This window comes from Scyliorhinus torazame, chromosome 3 (genome assembly GCF_047496885.1).
Source record: "Scyliorhinus torazame isolate Kashiwa2021f chromosome 3, sScyTor2.1, whole genome shotgun sequence".
Lineage (NCBI taxonomy): Eukaryota > Metazoa > Chordata > Chondrichthyes > Carcharhiniformes > Scyliorhinidae > Scyliorhinus > Scyliorhinus torazame.
Genome location: NC_092709.1, coordinates 92578715 through 92606414, shown reverse-complemented (window position 1 = coordinate 92606414; position 27700 = coordinate 92578715). Strand labels below are relative to the sequence as shown.

The following is a 27700-nucleotide window of genomic DNA, read 5'->3' as shown; positions in this document are numbered from 1 at the left end:
AGCATTACATTCTTGCTTTTCTAATCAATACCTCGTCTAATAAAGGTATAAGGCAATAGGTATTTTCCGCACCAATAAATGAGTGCTGAAAAACGTGGCTAAAGAAAGAATACGGTTCGGATTTGCATCTAACTTCTGTTTTGAAGTTGGAAAAATAATAAAGAACTTTTAAGAACAAAGAACATACAAATCTACAACTTGATGACAAATGAATAGTGATATATTTGTTCACATTTCAGTACACCAGCAAGCAACCATTTTATCCCTCCTTTAGATTTCTTAAAAACGCCATTCACTAAACAATGAGCAGTACAACTGTCCCAGAAGCGTTTAGGACCAACCCATGCAATGTCTGTAAATAGCAATGTCTCCATAATTAGTGGTATTTGATTGACAAATATTTACTGTATTATTCACGAATGGGTATACTTTAATGAATGTGGCCGCAGATAGTTACAGCGTGCAGCTAATATGAATTCTGTCAAATGGTCCTGCCAATAAAATTATGGAGAAAAATGGTAAGGAGAGAAGAATGATAAGGGGACTACAATGCATCTTTGCGATAAGGAATGATCTAGCTCAGTTCAAATGGCAATAATGTCACTGCTCAATACTGACATTCCCATTACACTTCAATCTTCAACTACTGGTGCGTCTGAATTTGAAACTTATTCTTTTATACATTTTTGTTACATTGTTCGACCCTAAAAAAAAGTTTACAGGTAACTATTTCTAATTGTACAGTTTTAAGAAACCAGAAACCAACATAACCTGGAATTAATCTTTTTTTAAAGAAAAGAAACATGTTTCACAGCTCTGGCACTGACTGACGTTCCTGTAAGGAGGAAATCCAAATCTCAGTCAGACGATACAAGGAGGAGGAGGAGGAAGAAGTGAAGGTGAATCCAGAAAGAGGCCTTCAAGGTCAGCAGCATATATTTTGCACCAAAACAGAATGATCGATCTTTGTTCCTGTCCCTTTAGGTTTTGAAGAGCAGTGTAGCCACTTCCTTTTAAAAGATGGATTTTGAAGGAGCCTTTGCTACAGTTTTATAATACTGGGTTGGAGATAGATTTAACCTTCGAATATTGAGTTCATTGGCAAATTTTCTTGCTTTCTGATAGAAATAGAGTGACATTTCCCTATCCACAAGGAAATTGTGGTAGATCGTGGCAAGCCTGGTACAGATTTTCAGCTGAAACTTCTTGCTGCCCAAATCCATGGCTGCAGCAAGAGCTAATTGGTAATAGCCTGCTGCATCATGTGGATCCTGCAATGCAGGAAAAAGAGAAGTCAACTAATTTCCATTAAATATTGCATTGTATAAATAGAAACAGAAATAGTCAGCCATATACAGTTAAGCATCTGAAATGGCCCCCTTTGAATGTACTAATTTAGCATTAAGAGTTTGAAATTGTGCATTGGAAAATTATACAGCAGCCAAACTTCTATGTAAAGAGATCTTTTCTTGAAGTGTCCCCACTGTTCGAATTCTGCACTATTTTTCATTATCCTTCAGCCCTCGTCTACAGATAAATGAATAGTCTGAGCTGAATTTTGAACCCACGTTGTCGGTCAGCATAAATGCCGATGCCGGCCCAAAGTCCCGCAAGAGTCGGAAAAGAGATTCTCGCTGGTGAGATCTTGTTTCTCGATTTTCCCGGAGCGCTCTACTTGACGTAATAGGAACTTCATTTAAATATATTAAAATGTTATTAAAGGGTTTTCTAGCCATATGACGCCACCCCAGCCCCCACTAAATATTCATACTTCACTGACGTTTACAACAAGAATATAAAAATGGGAATCAGTCGAGGGGAACATGCCGGGGGTGCAAAGGTATGTAGGGCCCCCAGGGAGAGGGACACGCTTGGGCAGTGCCCGGGGCCGGCCCTCTGGAGAGCCCCATTGGGGGTGGATTTCCCTTATGTTTGGTGGTGGTGAGGCCTGATGCTTGTGGGGACTTTCCTGGTATCCGTTGGGGGAGGGGGCGATCTCTGTGGAGTTGGCATTGCTGGTTCTACCAGGCTCCTGCCACTGATGGCAAAAACCACACCCCTAGATTCTATTTTGCACAGAGTGCACTACAATTTGGAGAGCTACATGCTAATTTTCTCACCTCAGCCAGTACAGAGCGGAAGATTCCACCCTTTATTTCAGGGCTAAAGTAACGGACGCACATATATCTACTGAAAATGATCTTATTAAGTCAGTGACATCCACAGGAGTGTCTCAAATGTCTTGCCTAATCTTCAGCTGAAATTCTAGACCAACAGCATTATCTGCCCTTTGCACCGTTTCTCTGGAGTTCATAACATCATCTTGCTTTAGAAACTCAAACCCTACCATTGTGGCACAGTACATAATGTGAGAAGGTTAGTGGCATGTAAATAGAGGCAGATCTCTCCTTCTCAATCTCAAAATAGTCTAAGGTCTTACTGTTGTAAGACTTTGTACTGTGCTCACCCCAGTCCAATGCCGGCATCTCCACATCAAAATAGTCTGTGTAGCTTTATGAGTATTATCTCACTAAACCAGCACATCTTTCATGCATGATGTGCGCTCTGCCCGAAGGCAGCTCCTTGGCTCATTGTCTGCTGATGCTTCATCCTGAACCATTTTTCTTGGCAGTTTTTGTCAGTGGTGGTTTGCCAATGCCTTCCACACTTGGGGAAAGGGCAAGTAGACAGGTCCCAAGTTGAACTCAGCGGAATGGGAATCTAACCCACGCTGTTGGCATTATCTTTTTATCAATTCTTTCTTGGGATGTAGCATCGCCAACAAGACCAGTATTTGTTGTCCAGCCTTAATATTCTGAATGGCTTGCTAAACCATTTCAATGGACAGTTACGAGTCAACCACATTACTGTGAGTCTGGAGTGACATGGAGGTCAAACTGGGCAAGGGTGGCAGATTTCCTTCCCTAAAATTTTAAACCACATGCTAGCTACCTAGCCAACTGAGCTAACCAGCCTCTGACTGGCACAACTGCACATCTCAATATTCTGTTTAGATTATATCACTACAACCGTCTTGCCACGGAAATATAATGCGAGCCAATGGCCACACTGCGACCGAAAAGTAATGCTCCAAGCGCAACATGGCTGATAGAAGCCAGGAGACCCTGCTCCCGGGATCGATCTGATTTCCAACCCCTCACAAGATATAACGCAATCCTTGCGATGTAGGTCTCTTCCATGGTGGGTGGGATCACTTTTTGACAAATCTGCATATTAGAGTAGGCAGCTACCCTCATTTTAATAAGCAGTTTCCCGAGGCACCCGGGTGTTGGGATCTATCCTCTTCACCTCAGAGACCTAGGCGAACGCCATTCAGTACTGGTCTCCATAAACTAGCACCAGACGGAACAGCACTTGTGGGGGTCTCACAGGGAATTGGAAGCTTCCAGGTGCATGCCCTTTGGGCAGGGTGGTACCCTGGCACTGCTTGTGCCAGCTGGATATCCTGGCAGTACAATCCCGGGTACCAGCCTGGCACTGCCAATTGTCTGGGGCACTGCCGGAGTACCAGGTTGGTTGTGCCAAGCTGGCATATCTCGCACGGTGGCAATTGGACCGAGTGTACTCTGTACATTTGTTGGGGGGTGGTGGTGTTGGGAGGGGGGGGGGGGGGTGGAGGGACCCCCTCATTGAGTTGGGGGGGGTTGGGGATTGCACGGGAGCTTCAGAGATCACTGAGGAGTTTCCGGTGAGCGGATCTCCTCGGTGCAGAAAACGGGACTTATGTGCGGCCTCGGCTGCATGTTCCCCCGCTGAGGCCCCCTATCTTGGGCAGCACGGTAGCACAGTGGGTATCAGGGTTGCTTCACAGCTCCAGGGTCCCAGGTGCGATTTCTGGCTTTGCTCACTGTCTCTGCGGAGTCTGCACATTCTCCCAGTGTCTGTTTGGGTTTCATCCGGGTGCTCCGGTTTCCTCCCACAAGTCCCGAAAGACATGCTGCTCGGTAAGTTGGACATTCTGAATTCTCCCTCCGTGTACCCGAACAGGGGCCAGAATGTGGGAACTAAGGGCCTCTTACAGTAACTTCATTGCAGTATTAATGTAAGCCTATTTGTGACAATAAAGATTATCTAACCCGAATGCCGTTCGACAGCGTTGTGTTTTGCTGAGCTGTAAGCGCCAGGAAACACGTGACTAAACGCGCTCGCTATGGGACTTTGTTCCCGTTTAGTTAAATCGTGCCGTATGTTTCTTACCTTAAGATCATAGAACGTCATATCTCCCAGTTGTACATATACTCTGACATAGTAAATTGATTCCTCATCAAACACCAATGGACAGGGACAAAGGGAAAGTGCCTTCAGATAAAAGTGTTCCGCCAGTTCACACTGACCAAGGGACTGATGAACTATTGCTAGTCGATGATAAGTAACCCGTTCATTTAGTGTGTCGCCTATTGAACAAAGAGATATATGTAATGAGCATTTCAGAAAACAATGATAGCAGAGTCAGTCTTAGCTGGGACGGCTGGTTTGTGATGCACTGCAATATCAACAGCATGGGTTCAATTCCTGGCTGAGGTTATTCAAGAGGGCCCCGCCTTCTCAACCTTGCTCCTCGCCTGAGATGTAGTGACTTCGGTTAAACCATCGCTTTCGAGTCAGTATTACGAGTTCTCTTCAGAATGTTAAATTGATGTTTTTAAAAATAAATTTAGAGTATCCAATTCATTTTTATCTTGATCGAACCTGGGACCTCGGCGCCGTGAGGCAGCAATGCTAACCACTGCACCACCGTGCTGCCCTTCAAATTTGTTGTTGTTGATGAATATGTTGAGAACGTCAAATATTGGTACATATTAGTCACACCTCTTTAACCTGGGGTTACCCCATCTCTGGATCTGTAAAGATTTAATCATCAGCTAATGCTCGTATTCCAAGCATTGTCTGGCATCTTTGAATCTGTCTATCGTTTCTGGAACATACCTCTTCATTTACCTGAAGAAGGAGCAGTGCTCCGAAAGCTAGTGACATCGAAACAAACCTGTTGGACTTTAACCTGGTGTTGTAAGACTTCTTACTGTGCTCACCCCAGTCTCCACATCAAATCAACCTGAACACAGCAGTACATATAAACGCAGTATATATAAATGCTTGATGTAGAACACATTAAAACTTTACATAATCTGATGATAACAACAGTCAGGCACAAATTCTAGCCTTTTCTTTAAAAAACGTGCCAATCATTTACAATCTGAAGTTATTTGCCATTATTTAGCATCCGAAATTAATTGCCAGAGCTCAAGACTTGGCCGGAAAGATAACTTTGTTTATTATTGTTTATTACAGTATTCTATTTATAAGTACAGCTTCCTAAAAATGTCATGAAAACCGTTGAATTTTGCTTCAAAACTTTGTTTCCGAGGATATCCAACAACAGTTTTGATTACATCTGTCAAATACAGTTGCACCAGGCTCAAATACAGGTGCAAGTGAGGAAAATTTTGAATTTGGAAAAGAGAAAAGTGCATTTTCTGAAAGATGTTTAGTTCATAAAAAGTGGAAGTAGAAATGGATGGTCAGTGGGTTAGATGCTGGACATTGAAGCACAGGTCCAAATTGTAGTGATCTGTATATCTGTATATACATAAGGGGTTAATGTATAGTCATTGCAGCTAAGTGATCATAGCTAGTAAAAGTATTGACAAAATCAAACTCACAGGTTAATTGTTTAGTTCCTCAATAAATGTTTTGCTTTCATTGGATGACTACGAAGGTTAATCAACATAGAGGTTAAGAGCATCTTGGTATAAAGCAAAGTGAGTAACATATATTACAGTAAATAAGATAACACAAATCAGATGGGATAACAATCTTTCTCTCAGCTGTAAAGTTCCAGTGTAAAACATGCCTTAGTCTAATTCCTAAAGCGTGGTGCACAGCCCAACATGGTCCCTAATTTGATACCAATTGACAATTGCACTCAAAGAGACAATAGGCAATTGGAAAGGGTGAAATCTTAAGTGGAGGTTGCAGCATACTGTTGCAATAAAATACAGACAGCTTTACTCACGATGTTACAAGTGATCCAGCTGTGCTTTATGCGGAGAATAGGTGCCTGCCCACGCAACCACCCACCCCCACAATTAACATTTCTCATTTGGACAAGTCTAAAAAAAAAATTTTTCATTAAAAAAATGTTTTTTGTAAATTAAAAAAAATTTTAAAAATAAAAAAATTTAGAGTGCCCAATTCATTTTTTCCAATTAAGGGGCAATTTAGCGTGGCCAATCCACCTACCAGCACATCTTTTGAGTTGTGGGGGTGAAACCCACGCAAACATGGGAAGAATGTGCAAACTCCACAGACAGTGACCCAGAGCCAGGATCGAACCGGGACCTCGGCGCCGTGAGGCAGCAATGCTAACCACTGCGCCACCGTGCTGCCCTTGGACAAGTCTAAAATTGATCCAAAAAATTACATTGGAAAAAATTCTATATTTCCCACGCAGAGGTTGCCTGTCTTTTTAGGAGATATATGGAACATTCTTTGTTTCAGTCCTACTCAAGACTCCCTCTCCCCTTTTCCTGTACATTGATAACTACTGTTGCTGTTTCCAGTTCTTACCTAGAACTGGAAAAATTAATCAACTCTTCCAATTCCACCTTTCTCTCACCTTCCCATGGCCCATTCCAAACTCTTCCCTACCCATCTTTGTCTTCATTTTGGAGGTTAGGTTATCAATGAATATTCAGTATAAACCCATCTACTTCCGCAATGACTATGAGTAAACTTCCTCACACCCCCCACTTCCTGAAAGGACCCAATTTCTGCCTCTATCACATCTCTTCTGAGGATACAACCATCCATACCAGGGCTTCGGATTTTTCTTCCTTTTACCTCAACTAACGTTCCCCACACAGTGGTTGACCAGGGCAGTGACCATGTCTGTCACATTTCATCCAACATTCCAGGACCATGACAAGGCTTCCCTTGTCCTCACCTTCTACCACACTAGTTTCTGTATTCAACAGATCATTCTCTGCCATTTCCGCCACATCCAGCCAACAACATCTTCTCTTTCCATCCCCTTTCAGTATTCTGAAGGGACCATTACCTCCACGATATACTGGTGTACTCCTCAATCACCTCCAACACCCTATTCCCTTTTCCTATTCGCTCCTTATTGTCCATCCAATGCCCTAAACAAACTGTGCAGATGTAACAGTGATTTACATTTACTTCATTCAATTTAGTAATCACTGCCCACAATACAGTTTGCTTTATATGGGTCAGACAAAATGCAGATTAGGTGACCATTTTTCGGAACAGCTCTGTTCAGCCAGTAAACATGACCGTGAGCTTCCAGCCACCCACCAGTTTAATTCCCCACCTTGCTCTCACTCCGACCTCGCTGTCCTCAGCCTCTTCCAATGTTCCAATGAAACTCTATGTAAACTTGAACAAAGGTACCTCATCTTTCAATTAGGCACTATACAGCCTCCAGACTCAACACTTGACAATTTCAGACTGCTCCCATTTTGTTTTCATTTTGATTTTTGCTCTTTTTCCTTGGATTGCTCTTGGATAGAACATAGAACATACAGTGCAGAAGGCGGCCATTCGGCCAATCGAATCTGCACCGACCAACTTAAGCCCTCACTTCCCCCCCTATCCCTGTAACCCAATAACCCCTCCTAACCTTTTTGCTCACTAAGGGCAATTTATCATGGCCAATCTACCTAACCTGCACATCTTTGGACTGCAGATGGCAGTTGTTCATCATTCTACCATTCACACCTCCTCCAGACATATCTTTACTGGTCTCATAACCAGTTCCTTTAGCCTTGCACCATCAACCTTTTTGTCATTTAGTCTCTTGTCTTTCACTCTATCACAGACCTTCCCTTTTGTTATTGTCACAAAACAGCATTGTCTTAAATAAAAACAAAACGCTGGAAAGACTCAGATGATCTGACAGCATCTGTAGAGAGAGAAACGCGTTGAGGACTCAAAACATTAAAACGATGCTGCGTCTTTCCAGTATTTTCTGCTTTTGTTTCAGATTTCCAAATCCACAGTATTTTGCTTTCATTTTACTGTTGGCTAGAATCCTTCTATTGAACAGTCACTTTTGATAAGCTAAAATGACAACTGCAGAAACGTTCTACTTCTGGATAAAAGCAAATTACTGCGGATGCTGGAATCTGAAACAAAAAAGGGAAAATCTCAGCAAGTCTGGCAGCATCTGTCGGGAGAGAAAAGAGCTAATGTTTCGAGTCCGAAGACTCTTTGTCAAAACTCTTTGTCTACTTCTGCTGGGTCTTGAGGCAGATTCCACAGAAGTGCGAGTCTAATTTTAAATTCAACATTTGGGTTGGAAATTAGAAACTAGCATAGTCCAGTTACAGGTTTCAATTATACCATTATCACAGCATTTTGCAGGAGAATGGTTCAGATTTTCACCACTCGTCATGGTTATAATAAATAATCCCAAGCTTCTTCAGTAATATAGAAATATTTAAGTCAACGATTCATGAGTTTTACTTCAAACTAATGAGATAGAAGCTCCAGGCCCACTGGAGTAAAAAATCTCAAATGACACATAGGAGAGTATTTTTTTAAAAAAACAATGGGCAGAATTCCACCCCCCCCCCCACAATCATGCCGGGTGGGAGAATCGCCAGGTCGCCGCGTGAATCCCATCAACCTGCCCCGGCACCCGTGCGCGATTCTCCCCCCCCCCCCCCACAACCGGCGGGGCGAGAATCACGGCTGGCCGCTGGGAGAATCGGCGCTCGCCGTTTGTAACGGGCAAGCGGCGATTCTCCGGCCCGGATGGGCCGAGCAGCCTGCCCAACACAACAGGTTCCCGCCGCCGCCGTCCACACCTGGTCGCTGCCGGCGGGAACAGCGCGAGAACGCTGGGGGGGGGGGGGGGGGGGGGCGGCCTGTGGGATGGGGAGGGGCGTTCCTGCACCGGGGTGGGCCTCAAAAGGTGTCTGGCTCGCGATCGGTGCCCACCGATCGGCAGGCCAGCCTCTCTGAAGGAGGGCCTCCTTTTCTCCGCCGCCCCGCAAGATCCATCCGACATCTTCTTGCAGGGCAGCCTGGGGGAGGACGGCAGCCTGGGGGAGGACGGCAACCGCGCATGCGCGGATGATGTCATTCATGCGGCGCTGGCCATGTCATTTACGCGGCGCCAAGGCCCGGCGCGTAGATGATGCGCCGCCGCGCCTAGCCCCCCGGGGGCCGGAGAGTAGGGGGCTGGGAACGGCCTCCGACGCCGGAGTGAAACACTCCGGCTTTCACTCCGCCGTCGGGACTTAGTCTCCCGATGGGAGAATTGCGCCCTACAGGTTTTCAACTAAGCAATCCATGAACTAATCAATAGCAGGCAAGACTGAACAAAAAAAGCATCATCTGTGCTAGTGAGCAATTTGCACGGAAATTCGTTTTCACAATTTCCCAATAACTGAATAACTAATTCTGACAGGGCGCTGTTTTGTCGATATTCTCTTGTACTATATGCATTATTTATTTATTTATAGAACTCCAACATCTACATTATAAATGCATATTAGATTATCCTGCTCTTGTTAAAGTTTTCATTACTGAATAGGGACATCAATAACCTTGTTTTTTCTATAAAATTAATTTTGAATGAACAAGGCACCACAAAACTACAAGACTAATAATTTATGACATTTCAGTCAGATTTAGACATTTTGTGTGTCACTCAGAATAATTTAAACCAGTGGTTCAACCCCTGCACCCACAGAATTCTAAATCGGATTCCAGTTGAATTTCTTTAAAAAAAATGTTTTAAAAGGATTTTCCAATTAAGAAGCAATTTAGCTTGGTCAATCCACCTACCTTGCACATTTTTGGGTTGTGGGGGTGAGGCACACGCAGACACGGGGAGAAATGTGCTACTCCTCGCCTCCGTGAGGCAGCAGTGCTAACCACTGCTCCACCCTGCAGCCCACAGTTGAATTTCTATGTGTGTTCAACAGGTCAAATGTGTCCAGCAGGTTGTGCTTCACATGTACATCATATTAACCCGGAACTTGAGTGTATAGGAAAGATATTGTAAAGATACAGGCCGGGATTCTCCGTTTCTGAGGCTAAGTGTTGACGCCAACGCAGAATTTGTGGACTTTCATGACAGAAAAACTGATGCCGCGCCTGAACCAATTCCGCTACTGTTAAGGGGCCAGTACCGGTGCCATGTGGAAAAATGGTGCCAGGTTTGCGATTGACACTCAAAAGGTTGACAAGCTGCAGCCTTATATAAACAGTTCCCCCTCACACACAGCACCCCAGCCAACAAGATGGCAGCGAGGAGAACAGCCACGACGTTCACAGGCGCCGAGCTGGAGACCCTGTTGGATGTCGTGGAGGAAAGGCGGATGATCCTGCACCCCGGCTGGGAAGGAGGCTGCCAGCCACCACCGTTTTCCGTGCCTGGGCGCAGGTGGCAGAGGCTATGAGCGCCGTGGGCAACACCATCCGCACCAGCCAGCAGTGACGGAATAAACTGCACGACCTCCTCAGGACGGCCATAAGACCATAAGACACAGGAGCAGAATTAGGCCACCCGGCCCATTGAGTCTGCTCCCATATTCAAACATGGCTGATATTGTGTTTATCCCCATTCTCCTGCCTTTTCCCCATAACCCTGATCCCCTTATTAATCAAGAACTTATCTATCTCTGTCTTAAAGACACTCTGTGATTTGGCCATCACAACCTTCTGCGGCAAAGAGTTCCACAGATTCACTACCCTCTGGCTGCAGAAATTCTTCCTCATTTCCGTTTTAATGGATCATTCCTTTAGTCGGAGATTGTGCGCTCTGGTTCTAGTTTTTCCTACTCGTGGGAACATCCTCATCACCTCCACTCTATCCAGGCCTCGCCGTATCCTGTAAGTTTCAATAAGATCCCCCCTCATCCTTCTAATCTCATAGAATTTACAGTGTTCAAGGAGGCCATCAAGTCTGTACCCTGACTAAGTCCAGACCTCCACCCTATCCCCGTAACCCCAGCCATCCTTTTTGGACACTAAGGGAAATTTAGCATGGACAATCCACCGCACATCTTTGGACTGTTGGAGCAAAACGGAGCACCCGGGGGAAATCCACGCAGACACGGGGAGAACGTGCAGACTCCGCACAGACAGTGACCCAAGCCAGGAATCGAACATGGGACCCTGGAGCTGTGAAGCAACTGTGCTAACCACTGTGCTACCATGCCGCCCTGTACTCCAACGAGTACAGACCCATAGTCCTCAACCTTTCCTCATACGACAAGCTCTTCATTCTCGGGATGACAACTCGTGTCCCAGGTTCGATTCCCTGCTTGGGTCACTGTCCGTGTGGAGTCTGCACGTTCTCCTGTGTCTGTGTGGGTTTCCTCCGGGTGCTCCGGTTTCCTCCCACAAGTCCTGAAAGACTGGTTAGGTGAACTGGACATTCTGAATTCTCCCTCAGTGTACCCGAACAGGCGACGGAATGTGGCTGCTAGGGGCTTTTCATAGCAGTGTTAATGTAAGCCTACTTGTGACAGTAAAGGTTATCATTATTATGTCGGAGATGGACCATGTGAAGGTGATAGAGGGTGGAAATTGGAAGTGAAATTAGTACATTTTTCCAGGTCCAGACGGGAACATGAAGTGGCACCAAAACAGTTGTCGATGTACTGACAGAAGAGTTGTGGGATGGGCCGGAGTAGGACTGGAACAAGGAGTGTTCCACATACTCCATAAAGAGACAGGCAAAACTGGGACCCATGCTTGTACCATAGCTAGAATTGATTTGCAGATGAGGCAGCTTGAGACAGAAAGATAGAGAAATTCAGAAATTTGAACTTAAAAGAAAAATAAATGAAAACGATTGAACACCAGCAAAAGAGTTGAAAGAAATGGAAATGCGAAGGTTTGAACTGAAGATGTAATATTGTAGATTTTTCATTAGTCTGCAGTGAGACTTTAATGCAGGATGGTTTCTGACATTACAACAGTGGTGACAGTTCAAAAATGTCATTTTCTGGAAAACACTTTCGGATGTTTCACGTTCACGAAAGGCATTACATAAATACAAGCCCCTTTTCCTTTTATGGATATCGTAGTGAAAGCTCCTTTTTTCTACTCTATCTTAGATCTAACTGTCAAATAGGGTATCTCCCAAGAGCACAACTGTGATACTTCCATTTCTAGCGCTAAGACCTGGATTATCATCCTCGAGGCAAATAGGAGAGTCAGGAAAATTCCAGGCTCAGCTCACCTGCCTCGGAACAAGGTGCCCACAAGGCAGGATCTTCATTGCTGGGGCCAGGTGCAAGCTGGAGTCAGGCTGGCTGACCAGAAGCAAGTGTGGAGACAGGCTGTTTAAAAAGGTTCACCATGACTCTCCAGCCCTCACATGCCTTCACCCTCCAACTACTCCCATGGCCAATCCATGCCATCTCATTTCCCAACCCACTCCATCAGGCCCCTATGCCAGACTCTGGCATTGTCCATGTCCATTGGCCCACCGTACACATTTTAGAACCAATTTAGTTGGAAGCGTGAAAAACACCTTGGAAAAATGTACTTCAATATGTTTCTCCTGTGGAAAAAACATCTGGAATGGAAGCTAGTGTCAATCATCCAGGCCGTTTGAAGTTTCAAAAACAAACCAGCCGCATGTGAAACCAATTGAACTATGCAAAAAGTGAAATTGAAGCAGAGAAGCTGAGCTAAATTATGCTTCCTCTGGGTAGCAGGTGTTCTATGATTCTAATAGATGTCTAGGCTCTTAACCAAGTGTACATAATGAGGCTAGGCCCAAAAATGAAAATCCAGCCCCCCACCCCCGCGTAAGGAGATTCGCAAATGCAAGAGAGAACATACAAAAAGAACCCAAAGGCTCGTCTTACCAAGGGTGACACTTCGTGTCAGAGCAGTTTGGGCATATTCTAGTGCTTCTACATACATCTTCGCATGCAGTAATAGTTCCGTCAACTTGTTACAGAGTCTGAGCTCCACCTTCGCATTTTCAACTTTAACAGCAAGGGGAAGTGCTCGGTCCTGTTAACACATACAAGAAATCTGAAAATTTGCTAACTGAGCTTTCATTTGACGTGATGGCCGAGTGCTACAGAAGATACTTACCCGAAAGAAGGAAATGGCTTTCTCTTGGTCCCGGGATCCATTAAAATACACATCCCCTACAGCTTCAAAAATCTCCATTGCAAACTCCAATTTTTCTGTGCTCATAGCAGCATCTTGAGCAACCTTAATTACAAAATGTGAATTTAAATCAGTACCTGCAAATCTTTTTGGAATCCACCTATATTCCTAAGTTTTCTCCTGAAGCTACTGATATTTGCTCATTCTAGTGTCATAGATGCTGTTAGCAGTATAATATGATCATAGCCAAGGACTATCTTAACCCGATCTGTCATCCGAATTAAATCACCAACTAGAAGTCAAGGATGTGAACCCTGGCTGAATTTTTCTCCCTTCTCATCCTGGGAATCGGAGAATGGTGTTTTGCCAAGAAGCTAACTCAGCACTGCCATGAAGTAAACCAAGAACCCACCTAATCTGCATTGTACCATAACTACATTGTCTCATTAACGCATAGGGGCTGGTTTAGCACAAGGCTAAATCGCTGGCTTTGAAAGCAGACCAAGGCAGGCCAGCAGCATGGTTCAATTCCCGTACCAGCCTCCCCGAACAGGCCCTGGAATGTGGTGACTAGGGGCTTTTCACAGTAACTTCATTTGAAGCCTACTTGTGACAATAAGCGATTTTCATTTAATTTCATTTTCATTGAAGCAGATTATCCCATCTTCTGGGTCACTTCTGAAACAAATGTGCAAACTCAACTTATTCAATGTCTTCCTGACCGTAGAATTGATAAGCAAAATTTGCAATGCACGATTCAAGGTGATAGAATTATGAGGCAGTACAGAAGGAGGCCATTTGGTTCACTGTGCCAATGCTGGCCCGCCAAGACATAGTCGCTTAGTCCCAACACTTGCCCTTTCTCCAAGACGCTGCAATTCTTTTCCCCATCAAGTATTTGTTCAATTTCCCTTTGAAAGTGATTATTGAATCTGCATAAAAATTCTGCCCATCTCACCTTTCTCTTGATCTTTTACCTTTAAAATGTGTCTCTACTTCTTCTCCTTATTTATTCTATCAAAAGAGATTATTTTTAATCCCTTTAATCTTCTCTGGACCAGGAAAATCAGCCTATTTTATCTCTAGTCTTTCTATGTACCAATCAGCATTTGAGTGTCAGTTAAGACTTGGAAACACAAAGCAGCCCATTGGCAGACAGCCAAGTCCATGAAGATGTGTCATCATTGATGTTAGAGTAACAGCACAGCCTGCTGGGGATCACATGGTTTTGAATTAAAGGTACAGTTCATCTTAAAGGTATAGATGAGTTTCTTGTCCAGGCACAGAAATTATAAAAGCCAAAGAACAGGGAATAAAAGAAAACAAGGGAGTGACAAGGATTTACAGGAGGATCTTTACAGAAGGCAGAGCCTCAGCTCAACACATCATATGAAAGACACTTGAAGCTAGAATTTCCATGGAAATTCTCCAGTCTCCTGCCATAACTTCGGCAGAGACAGCAGAATTGTCCATTTGCCCCATTTCTGTGGGCTTTCTGTTGATCATCTGCCAAGACTACAATGGGTAACTGGTAGACACCATCCTTATAATTTTAATGATAAAAATAATTGAAAGTCCTAAGGTTAATGGAACATTTGGGGCTCCAAAACAGCATTGACTCAAGTAATACTTAACCATGTGTAGCTGGAATATTACTAGCACCACAAATCTTGTTGGGCTGGTTAGAGTAAAAAATGGCAAGTAGCAAAACAAAAAGATAACCATTTTAAAACATGGATCTACATCAGTCATATCGGTCTCCCTTATGTTCTTCCACTATGCTTCTTACAATTTTGGAGCCGCTTAATATTTTTCTTATTGTTTGTTCCACTGAGTTAACCGTTGTACATTAGCCAGCATTTCCAAAGAATCATAGAATCTGTACAGTGCAGGAGGCCATTCGGCCCATCAAGTCTGCACTGACCCTCTGAAAGAGCCCACCCTATCCCCATTACCAGTAACCCCACCTAACCTTTTGGATACGGAGGGCAATTTAGGATGTCCAATCCACCTAACCTACACATCTTTGACAGCGGGAGGAAACTAGAGCACCCGAAGGAAACCACACAGGCATGGGGAGAATGTACAAACTCCACACAGTCACCCGAGGCTGGAATTAAACTTGGGCCCCTGGCGCTGTGAGGCAGCAGTGCTAACCATGGTGGCACCGTGCTGCCCCTTCTGAACTTTTTTTTTTTTTTTTAAATAAAGCTAGCAAAATGGTCACAGACAATTAATCCTGATTTTTTTTTTTGGAACAGTATTAGGTTTTAGTCCATCAACCTTACATATTGTTCTTCTCCCCCCTTATCTGGTCAGCTTTTATAAAGAAGCTGAAAAATATTCTATATTCAACACAAAATGTTATCCTGGCTTTTTGCACATCAAAACCCGACTGCCTATAACCTAACTCACAGGCGTGTTTGGTTAACTCATCAGAGGGACAGGATCTACAGGCATTTAGAGGGGCAAGGACTGATTAGGGACAGTCAGCATGGCTTTGTGAGTGGAAAATCATGTCTCACAAATTTGATTGAATTTTTTTGAAGGGGCAACCAAGAAGGTAGATTAAGGCAGTGCAGTCGAAGTTGTCTACATGGACTTTAGCAAGACCTTTGACAAGATAACTCATGGTTGGTTGTTGTACAAAGTTAAATCTCACGGGATCCAGGGTGAGGTAGCCAATTGGATACAAAATTGGCTCGATGACAGAAGACAAAGGGTGGTTGCAGAGAGTTGTTTTTCAAACAGGAGGTGGTCAGCGATGTGCCTCAGGGATCAGTGCTGGGTTCACTCTTATTTATGTTAATGATTTGGATGAGAATTTAGGACGCATGGTTAGTAAGTTTGCAGATAACACCAAGATTGGTGGCAAAGTGGACAGTGAAGAGGGTTATCTTTGATTGCAATGGGATCTTGATCAATTGGGCCAGTGGGCTGATGAATGGCAGATGGAGTTTAATTTGGATAAATGTGAGGTGATGCATTTTGCAGGATCAAATCGGGGCAGGACCGACTCAGTGAATGGTAGGGAGTTGGGAAGAGTTATTGAACAAAGAGATCTGGGAATACAAGTTCATAGCTCCTTAGACAAGTCACAGGTGGACAGGGTGAAGAAGGCATTTGGCATGCTTGGTTTCATTGGTCAGAACATTGAATACAGGAGTTGGGACGTCTTGTTGAAGTTTTACAAGACATTAGTAAGGTCACACTTGGAATACTGTGTACAGTTCTTGTCACCCTATTATAGAAAGGATATTATTAAATTAGAAAGAGTGCAGAAAATATTTACTCAGATTCTAACGGGACTTGATGATCGGAGTTATAAGGAGAGGCTGGATAGACTGGGATCTTTTTCCCTGGAGCATAGAAGGCTTAGGGGTGATCTTCTGGAGGTCTATAAAATAATGAGGGGCATAGATAAGTTAGATAGTCAACATCTTTTCCCAAAGGTAGAGGAGTCTAAAACTAGAGAGCATAGGTTTACGGTGAGAGGGGAGAGATACAAAAGGGTTCAGAGGGTGGTAAGTATCTGGAATGAGCTCTAGAGGCAGTAGTAGAGGCGGGTACAATTGTGTCTTTTTAAAAGCATTTAGACAGTTATATGGGTATAGAGGGATATGGGCCAAATGCAGGTAATTGGGACTAGCTTAGTGGTAAAAACTAGATGGCATGAACAAGTTGGACTGAAGGGCCTGTTTCCATGCTGTAAACTATGATGATCATCCCTGTGCTTGTATGACTGGCGCGGTGGCGCAATGGTAAGCACTGCTGCTTCATGGCACCGAGGACCCGGGTTCGATCCTAACCCCAGTCGCTGTCTGTGTGGAGTTTGCACATTCTCTCTGTGTCTGCTTGGGCCTCACCCTCACAAACCCAAAGATGTGCAAGATAGATAGATTGGCCACTCTAAATTGCTCCACTAAATTGCCCCTTAATTGGAAAAAAAAGAATAAGGGTATTCCAAATCTACATATTTTTTAAAATCTGCGCTCGTTTAACTTAGTGGCACCTGCTCCAATCAACGCTTCAAATAAAATTCTCACCCTGGTTTTTAAATTCCTCAATAACTTTATCCCTCACTAATTCATAAATCTCCTCCAGCCCTCTGAAATCTCGGTGCTCCTCCAATTCCGATCTTTTGCGCTCCCCCAATTTTCATCATGCCACAATTGACAACCATGTTTTCAGTTGCCTAGGCCCAGAGCTCTGGAAGGGGAGTCAGTAACCTCATTGTGCTAGAGGTTCAGGCTAATGCTCTGTGGACAGGGGTCCAAACTCACCATGGCAGTTGCTGGATTTAAAATCGATTAATGAATAAATCTGGAGTTGAAAGCTAGTTTATGAAACTAACAACAACTGTCGTAAAAACCCATCTGGTTCACTGGTGTCCTTTAGGCCCACATGAGCACTAGGCCCACAGAAATGTGGTTGACTCTTCACTGCCCTCTCGAATGGCCTGGCAAGCCACTCAGTTCCATTAAACTGCCACAGAAATCTCTTCCTAATGACACTGAGTTTACCTCCACCAGATGGACTTCAGCTGTACAAGGCTGCTGGCTCACCACAACCTTCTCATGTACAATTAGAGATGGGCAGTGACCCCCACATCCTATGAAAGAATATTTTTTAAAGAAAATTATCTTCCTAAAGTTCTCTGCATCCCTTTCCTGCATTAAGATACTCTTTTACTTCTTTAACCAAGCCTGTTGACACCTTGGCTTGTGCGGCTTGGTGCCAAATTTAGTTTGTTAATAAACTTGTGAAGCGCTGTTTAACTTTTCTGAAGGTATTATATAAATGTCGGTGGTTGTTGTTGTTTATAACAGCCTAGAAGCAGCTGCAATGATTAAATTGACAACAAAAATTATAAGTTTGACAGGCATGCTCCCTGTTGGAGAACTGATCAGAACAGGGGGCGGGATTCTCCCCTTCCCGGCGGGGCGGGGGGTCCCGACGGGATGGGGTGGTGTGAACCACTCCTGCGTCGGGCCACCCCAAAGGTGCGGATTCCTCTGCACCTTTAGGGGCCAAGCCCTCACCTTTAGGGGCTAGGCCCGTGCCGGAGTGGTTGGCATGCCACCGGCTGGCGGGAAAGGCCTTTGGCGCCACGCCAGCCGGGGCCGAAGGGACTCCGCCGGCCGGCAGAATTCCACACATGCGAGGGAGCGTCAGCGGCTGCTGACGTCATCCCCGCGCATGCACAGGGGGAGGGCCACCTCCGCGTAGGCCATCGCGGAGGCTGATGGCCGAGGCAGAGGGGAAAGAGTGCCCCCACGGCACAGGCCCGCCCGCGGATCGGTGGGCTCCGATTGTGGGCCTGGCCACCGTGGTGGCACCCCATCGGGGCCAGATCACCCTGCGCACCCCCCCCCCCCCCCCCACCCCAGCCCGCTCGCGCCGCCTGGTCCCGCCGGTAAGGGAGGTGGTTTAATTCACGCTGGCGGGACCGGCATTACAGCAGCGGGACTTCAGCCCATTGCGGGCCCGAGAATCGCCAGGGGGGGGGGGGGTGGGCGCCGATCGGCGAGGTGCGATTCCCGCCCCCGCCGAATCTCCGGTGCCGGAGAATTCGGCGGCCGGCAGGGGCGGGATTCATGCCGCCCCCCCAGTGGTTCCCCGACCCGGCGGGGGGTAGGAAAATCCCGCCCAGGGTTTCCGAAACTTTTCCAACCATTTTTAATGGGAGGAGTGATGCTGACTTTTTGCTCACAAACTAATTTAATACTGGGAATGCTGCTGGAGAGCTGGATTCTCATTTCAGACATGCCTGCTCACACACACCGACTCACCCAAACAAGCACACACACATTCACCCCTCTCCCACACACTCGCGTCATGGACACATATATACACACTCACACATCTTTCTCGGGACCCCATGGCCTTGAACTCTCTCAGACCCAGCAGCCCTTCCCCTCCTGACCTCGGCCCCCACCTCGCTAGGTTCCAGCCTCTCCCGCCACATGGGTGCGAAAGGCTTTGCCCGTGAGTTTAAATTGAAGTTTTACTAACTTTGCCGGTATTTCCAGCTTGTCTAATCAGAGGTAGTCTTCGGAGCTCATTGGCTGCTGATTAGCGTGCCCAACAGTAGCTAAGTGAAAAAACACCTTTGATTGATCAAGCTGGAAGGATAGTTTTTTAAAAATTTGAAAAGGCGGGATCTACCGCGGAACTCCTGGATAGGGTTTCATGGAACTTCAGAGTTCCACAGAACCCAGTTTAAGAAACCTTGGATTAAAATATATCACAGAGGTGGCATGGTGGCTCAGTGGTTATCAGTGCTGCCTCACGGCACTGAGGACCCGGGTTCAATCCTGGCCCCCGGTCACGGTCCGTGTGGAGTTTGCACATTCTCCCAGTGTCTGCGTGGGTCGCACCCCCACAATTCAAAGATGTGCAGGGTAGGGCAGATTGGCCACGCTAAATTGACCCTTAATTGGAAAAATAAATAAAATATATCACAGCAAGCATACGGTGATAGTGGTTAGCATAGCTGCCTCACAGCGCCAGGGACCCGGGTTTGATTCTGACCTAGGGTGACTGTCTGTGTGGAGTTTGCACAGGTCCCCCAGTGTCTGAATGGGTTCCTCCGGGTGCTCCGGTTTCTTCTCAGTCCAAAGATGTGTAGGTTAGGTGGATTGGCCATGCGAAGTTGCCCCTTAGTGTCCAAAGGTCAGGTGGAGTAATGGGGTTATGGGGATGTGGGGATTGACCCTGGGTGAGGCTGCTCTTTCAGAGTGTCAGTGCAGACCCGAAGGTCCGAATGGCCTCCTTTAGGGATTCTCTGATTCATAGCAGTGAATACAAAGAGCCTCAGCAAGTGACCAATGTATAGATCCAACATTAGGTTGCTTGTAAATAATTCCAACTATTGTCTAGTTTTTGTAAACTCAGATCTATTAATACCAATAGATTGTAGTTATAATACTTACTAATAATTAGAATCTGCATCCCATCTCAGCTTTAGTTGCCCAAAGTGCCACAGCGATTTTTAGGATTCATTTAATTTGTGAAGGATCAGCTGTAATATCATTCTGATGCTTATTACAATGGGAATGGTGCTAAATCTCAGCGAGGCTACTCTAATCATTGTTTTATCAGCTGCTGAGTTGAGCTCCTATAACAGAACAGTAACTGAGATTCTGATAATGATAATTAATTTAGAGGTTCTCTTTGGATTGATCTTTCATGTGCCAAGTATAGATAATGAGGCAACTTAAGCAGAAAGGACAGCTCTGCTACACTATCTTGAATAAACTCATAAACCACATCACTGGCTTATAGCCACTGCCATTATTTATCAGTCTGAATGACAGTGGTGTAAATGCATCAAATCCATGATTGCTATTAATTTTAATGTGGACAGAGCTATAAAAATAACCATATAGCTGTTTTCAGTGAGGGACAACTGTGAACCAGTTAAAATTCTAAGGAAGTATGGAATGGTGCAATTCTTGGTGTAAATCTTCTTTTACAAATGTTAAATCATAATTTCCTGAATCAGGGCAGCACGGTGGCACAGTGGGTTAACCTTGCTGCCTCACGGCGCCGAGGTCCCAGGTTCGATCCCGGCTCTGGGTCACTGTCCGTGTGGAGTTTGCACATTCTCCGTGGGTTTCGCCCCAACAACCCAAAGATGTGTAGGCTAGGTGGATTGGCCATGCTAAATTGTCCCTTAATGGGAAAAATTTAATTGGGTACATTAACATTTTCAAAAAAATAAATAATTTCCTCCATAATTCATTGGGGAAAAAAAGTTTGGATGTAAGTGGTGCAATCTTGTGGTGGATTAAAGTAAGGAAGGTAGTGCGCAGTACTTAGGAAATAACAGTGCATTCCTTCATGATAAAATGATAATTGTAAACACATCTATTGAAGTTGATAACTTATGCACAAATCCCAATTGATGCACAAATCCCAGAGAGACCATTGGATCGCCATATCTACCTGTTTCAGTTCTCAAATATTATTTTTACCTGTATGTACAGGTCCACCAATTCATCCTCTCCAAGTACGTAATAAATCTTTCCAGCCTGTAGCCAAGCATATGCTTCCTTCTCCTTCTTCTCCAGATCTATAAATATTCCAAGGCTCTGTTTGGTATACTCCAGTGCTGATCTGAATGCCCTTAATTTAAAAAGTAAACTTTGTTACAAGACAGGGTGGTACAGCAATTACCACATTGTTCTTTCATCACTGAAACACTGCACTTCCTTGACAGCAATGATCACACATGAACTCATTTGAGTTACATTTTAAGCCAGTTCTGGGATTTATCCACAGTACAAAACTACTCATAATTGAACACCAATGGTCACAAAATCATCTGTGAGATTTCCTCAAAAATGATTATAACATTCATAGGCAAATTTACTTGGTGCCCTTAGATTCTGGCCATGAACCTCCAGTTCTTCAAACAGCCAGTGTGTTGTTTTTCTTTTATAAACACATTTTATTCAAACTTGTATCAAAGTAGGTTACAGCAAATAAACACCCCGGGAAACATACTTCCCAACAATCAACTATACAGTTTGTACAGATTTTTCTCTTTTTTCACCCCCCCCTCCCCAACACCAACCCCCCATCCCTCTCCCCACCCCCACCCCCCTCCGCCCGCGATGAATAGCTCCTCAAACACAGTCACAAACATCCCCCACCTTTTCTCAAACTCACCTGCACACCCCTTAACTCATACTTTATCTTCTCTAACCGCAGGAAGCCGTACAGGTCACCCAACCATGCCGCTACCCCTGGTGGCGATGCCGACCGCCACTCCAGCAAAATTCGTCGCCGAGCAATCAGAGAGGCGAAGGCCAAGACATCGGCCTTCCTCCTCTCCATGAGCTCCGGCTTCTCTGAAACCCCAAATATCGGCACCAAAGGGTCTGGGTCCACCTCCTCCTCCACTATCCTGGCTAAGACCGCCCAGAATGTTCCCAATTTTTCACAACCCCAAAACATGTGCGCATGATTCGCTGGGCCCCGCCCACAACTCTCACACTCATCTGCTACCCCCTGAAAGAACCCACTCATTCTCGCCCGAGTCATATGCACCCTGTGCACCACCTTAAACTGGATCAGGCTCATCCTTGCACAAGAGGAGGTCCCGTTTACCCTTCACAGTGCCTCACTCCATACACCCCAATTGATCTCCATTCCCAACTCCACTTCCCATTTCTCCTTGATCTTCACCTCCCGCTCGCCTCACTGCTCCCCCAGCCACTTGCATATATCCCCAATTCTTCCCTCCACTTCCATATCCGGAAGCAGCAGTCGCTCCAGCAGGGTGTATCCCGGCAATCTAGGGAACCCCTTCCAGACCTTTCGTGCAAAGTCCCTAGCCTGTAGATACCTGAACTCACCCCCTCGGCAGCTTGACCCTCTCCCTGAGCTCCTCCAGACTGGCGAACCCTTCCTCCAAATAGAAATTCCTCACCTTGACCAGCCCCACTACCCTCCACCTCCTATATACACTCTCCATCCCCCCCCCCCCCCCCCCCCCCCAGCTCAAACCCATGATTCTCGCACAGAGGCATTACCGATATCCCTTCCACCTAAAATGTCTCCTCAGCTGATTCCATATCTTCACTGTGGACTGCACCACTGGGCTCCCTGAATACCTACTCGGAGCCATTGGTAATGCTGCCATCACCATAGCCCTCAAACTAGACCCCCTTACAAGATTCCTCCTCCATCCGAACCCACTCAACCCCTTCTCCTTCCCACCACCGCCGCACCTTGTCCCCATTCGCCGCCCAATAATAATGAAGCAAGTTTGGCAACGCCAACCTCCCCTGCTGCCTCTGCCTCTGTAGTAGGGTCTTCCTCACCCTCGGCACCTTCCCCGCCCATGCAAAATCAGAAATGATTGTGTCCACTTTCCGAAAAAAGGCCTTTGGTATAAAGATCAGGAAAGCTTGAAAGATAAACAAGAGCCTCGGCAGAATATTCATTTTCACCACTTGGACCCTCACCGACAACGTTAAGTGCAGTGTATCCAACCTCTTTAAGATCCTCCCTGGCCTCCACCATCAGCTTTGTCAAGTTCTACTTACGGAGCCTCATCCATTCCCTCGCTACCTGAATCCCCAAATACCTAAACCTATCCCTCGCTACCATAAATGGCATCCCCCCTAAATTAGCCCGCTGTGCCAGCTCATTCACCGGGAATACCTTGCTTTTCCCTACATTCAGCTTGTATCCCGAGAACCCTCCAAACCTCCCCAACAGGCCCATAATCCTTCCCATACTCTCCAACGGATCCGAAACATTCAGCAAGTGGTCATTGGCATAGAGCGACACCCGATGCTCCCTCTGTCCCCTCATTATCCCCTGCCACTCTGCCGACCACCTGAGAGCCATCGGCAATGGCTCTATGGCCAGCGCAAACAGCAGCGGCGACAGCGGGCACCCATGCCTCGTACCCCTGTGTAAGTCAAAGCTTCGTGAGCTCATATCATTCGTCCTCACCCTCGCTCTTGGCGCAACAAACAGCAACCGCACCCATGCCACAAATCTCGGCCCAAACCCAAACCTTCCCAAAGCTTTGAACAAGTACCGCCACTCCACCCGATCAAATGCTTTGTCCGCGTCCATGGACACCACTACCTCCAGTACCAGAGCTCTCGACGGATTCATCACCACATTCAACAACCGTCTTAAATTACTCGCGAGTTGCCTGCCCTTCACGGAGCCCGTTTGATCTTCTGCAACGACCCCGGGGCACAATCATCCATCCTCCCCGCCATCAACTGAGCCAATACTTTCACATCCGTGTTCAATAGTGATATGGGTCTATATGACCCACATTCCACCGGATCCTTCTCTTTTTAGGGGATTAGTGTGATTACTGCCTGCGTCATCATCTCCGGCAACTCCCCCTTCTCCAGTGCTTCATTAAACCCCCCAACAGACGTGGTGCCAGGTTCGCCGCAAATTCCTTATAAAATTCTGCCGGGTACCCATCCGGCCCAGGGGCCTTCCCCAACTTCATACCCCTGATACTATCCAGCACCTCCCTCAGCCCCAGGGTTTCCTCCAACGCCTGCCTCTTTGCTTCCACCACCTGGGGAAATTCCAGCTCGTCCAGAAACCACCCCATGTCCCCCTCCTCGCCTCCTGGGTCTGCCTCATAAAGTCCCTGGTAATACTCTCTAAATGCCTCATTTATCTCCCCTGGCTCTGACACCACATCCCCAGCCCCAGTCCGTATCTTCAATATTTCCCTGGACGCAGCCTACCTCCGCAGCTGGTGCGCCAGCATGCAGCTCGTCTTCTCACCATACTCATTTGCACCCCTCTTGCCCTACGCAGTTGCCCTACTGCCGTTGTCAGCCTGTCACCCCCTGCCGTTGTCAGCCTGTCAAATTGCCCCAGCAACTTTTTCCTCCTCGTCAATCCCTCCACGGTGGGCACCTTCGAATATTCCCTGTCCACCTCCATTATCTCGCTCACTAGACGGTCATGTTCCGCCCTCCTTCCCTTATTCGCACGAACCGTAAATTAGATAATTTCTCCCTGGACCACTGCCTTCAGTGCTTCCCAAAAAATGCCCGCCAACACCGCCCCATTCTGATTGAACTCCACATAATCCCTAATTGCCAACCGCACCTTATCACAAAAACCTCCATCCGTCAACAACCCCGAGTCAAACCTCCACCCTGGCCTCTGCTCTCTTCCCGTACTGAACCGCATATCCAGCCAGTGGGGTGCATGGTCCGAGATAACTATCCCCGCATACTCTAACCCCTCCACCCCAACCAAAATCTCCCGACTCACTACAAAGTAGTCAATCCTCGAATACACCTTATAGATGTGAAAAGAAGGAATACTCCCTTCCCCCTGGGTTCTGAAAGTGCCATGGATCCACCATACCCATCCTCTCCATAAACCCCCCCAGCTCCCTTGACATTCGTACCCTACCCATCGACCTGGGGCTCGATCTATTGACCCTCGGCTCCAGGACACAGTTAAACTCTCCTCCCATAATCAACTAGGTACGTGGCCAAATCCGGGACTGCTGCCAGCAACACCCTCATAAAACCCACATCATCCCAATTTGGGGCATGCACATTTACCAACACTACCGATACCCCTTCCAATACCCCACTCACAATCACATATCTCCCACCTGAATCCCTCACCTCCTTCGCACTCACGAATCCCATTTTTTTGCTCATTAAAATCGCCACACCCCTCGATTTCAAATCAAACCCAGAGTGAAAAACCTGCCCGATGCACCCCTTCCTTAACTTAACCTCGTCCTTCACACGGAGGTGTGTCTCCTGCAAAAAGCCAACCCCCACTTTCAAGCTCCCGAGATGCGCGAACACCCGCGACCTTTTAACCGGCCCATTCAGTCCCCAGACGTTCCACGTTACCAAACTTACCGGAGGCTTGCGCCTCCAATCCCCTCTACCGTCCGTCATCTTCCCCACTTAACTCCTGCCCCTTTAATTCCACTCTGTACCTAGCCCATCCCAGATGGCCCCTTTCCTCGCCCTTGACCACGTCATCTCTCACCCCCTGCCGCGTCGCAGAAACCCCCCCCCCCCACTTTTCCCCATCTTCCCCCCCACTTCCCCTTTCCCCCCCCCTCCCAGCCATCTCCCCCACCACCTCACTTCCGTTCACCAGCATAACCTGCTAGTGCGGCTGCCCCTGCCCAAAGGTATATTGCTAATGACCTCCCCCCACTCTACCCCCGCACTTCAGCTCAAAGAAGAAGGCCTCCCGCTGGCCTTACCCTCCCCCACCCAAACAAGGACTTCAACTGAACTCCAGGCAGGTTTCTCCAAACGCAAACAAACAGATGTTAAACACAAACAGTCCCATAAAACAGGAGGGGGGGATGGGAACTGATATGCCATCCAATGAACACACGACGAGTGGTGAACGTAACTGGGGCTTTAATACACTAAACAGAAAGCCTCCTGGCCTCTGATCCCGAACTGGATCAGAGGCGGAGACCAGCCACCTTTATACATGAGCCCGAGGGGAGGTGCCACAGATGGAGCCAGCAGGGACAAGTCCAGGCATGTTAACAATACAATACAATGGTTTACCACATTCATCCCCTGTTAAAAAAAAAAAAAAAAAAAAAAAAAGAGTCCAGCGGAGGTGAAGTGGGCTTAAAGATCAAGTCTGTCAGGGGCCTTGGCCTTCCGCCGTGATCGCCTCAATCCCGGCTGTGGTGTGGGCACCGGTGTCGAGACCTGTGCATCCGGGAGCGTGTTGTCCTCTTCTTCACCCAGTTGCTGAGTCGGTGGGAGGGGGGAGGGGGGGGGGGGGGAAAAGAGGTGGTGGGGTGGGTGGTGGTCGCCGGTGGGCCTGCGAGTGCCAGTTCTTTAGGTATGTGGGTAGAGTATTTAGGTATTTAGGTGTAGGGTCGGGGGTGGTGGTGATGGTCGCTGGGGAACCTGCAGGTGCCAAATCCCGAAGGGAGACTGTGTCCTGTCGCCCGATTTGGTGTGCCACGTAGGCATATTGTGGATTGGCATGGAGGAGCAGGACCTTCTCGACGAGGGGATCTGATTTATGACTCCTCGCATGCTTCCGGATGAGGACGGGCCCTGGGACTGTCAGCCAGGACGGGAGCGAGACCCCGGAGGTGGACTTCCTGCGGAAGGCAAACACACGTTCATGCGGGGTCTCGTTGGTGGCAGTACACAGGAGCGACCGGATGGAGTGGAGCGCATCGGAGAGGACCTCCTGCCAGCGGGAGACTGGGAGACCTCTAGACCGTGGGGCCAGGAGGATGGTCTTCCAGGCCATCGTATTCGCCCTCTCCACCTGTCCGTTGCCCCGGGGGGTTGTAACTGGTCGTCCTGCTGGAGGCAATGCCCTTGCTTAGCAGGAACTGATGCAACTAGTCGCTCATGAAGGAGGAACTCCGATCGCGATGGATGTAGGTGGGGTACCCGAACAAGGTGAAAAGACTGTGCAGGGCCTTGATGACGGTGGCAGAGGACATGTCAGGGCATGGGATGGCAAAGGGGAATCTTGAGTACTCGTCAATGGTGTTGAGGAAGTACATGTTACGATCAGTGGAGGGGAGGAGCCCTTTGAAATCGACGCTGAGGCGCTCAAAGGGGCGGGAGGCCTTTACCAGGTGCGCTCTGTCTGGCCGATAGAAGTGTGGTTTGAACTCCGTGCAGACCTGGCAGTCCCTGGTCATGGTCCTGACCTCCTCGATGGAGTAAGGCAGGTTGCGAGCCTTGATAAAGTGAAAATAATGGGTGACCCCCGGGTGACAGAGGTCATTGTGGAGGGCCCGGAGTCAATCAACTTGTGCGCTGGCACATGTACCGTAGGATAGGGCATCTGGGGGCTCATTGAGCTTCCCAGGTCGATACAAGATATCGTAGTTGTAGGTGGAGAGTTCAATCTTCCACCTCAGAATCTTGTAATTCTTGATCTTGCCCCGCTGTGTGTTATTGAACATGAAGGCAACCGGCCGTTGGTCAGTGAGGAGAGTGAATCGCCTGCCGGCCAGGTAATGCCTACAATGGCTTGGGTTTCATTTTCGACGTAGGAGTGTCGAATTTCAGAGGCATGGAGGGTATGG

At 46.9% G+C, this 27700-nt stretch overlaps 1 protein-coding gene across 4 annotated transcripts in view; it reads right to left on the bottom strand.

Moving 5' to 3' along the window:
* Positions 1-202: 202 nt before the first annotated feature.
* The window catches only part of LOC140408575 (SH3 domain and tetratricopeptide repeat-containing protein 1), a 124440-nt gene continuing 96942 nt past the window's right edge, over positions 203-27700 (bottom strand). For all 4 annotated transcript variants that reach the window (XM_072495963.1, XM_072495964.1, XM_072495965.1 and 1 more), the window contains 5 exons: positions 21111-21261; positions 13114-13236; positions 12879-13029; positions 4219-4415; positions 203-1271 (listed from right to left, as the gene is read on the bottom strand). In XM_072495963.1, the coding sequence (XP_072352064.1) occupies positions 1014-1271; positions 4219-4415; positions 12879-13029; positions 13114-13236; positions 21111-21261 (880 nt within the window). In that variant the 3' untranslated portion in view covers positions 203-1013. The remainder of the gene's footprint in view (positions 1272-4218; positions 4416-12878; positions 13030-13113; positions 13237-21110; positions 21262-27700) is intronic.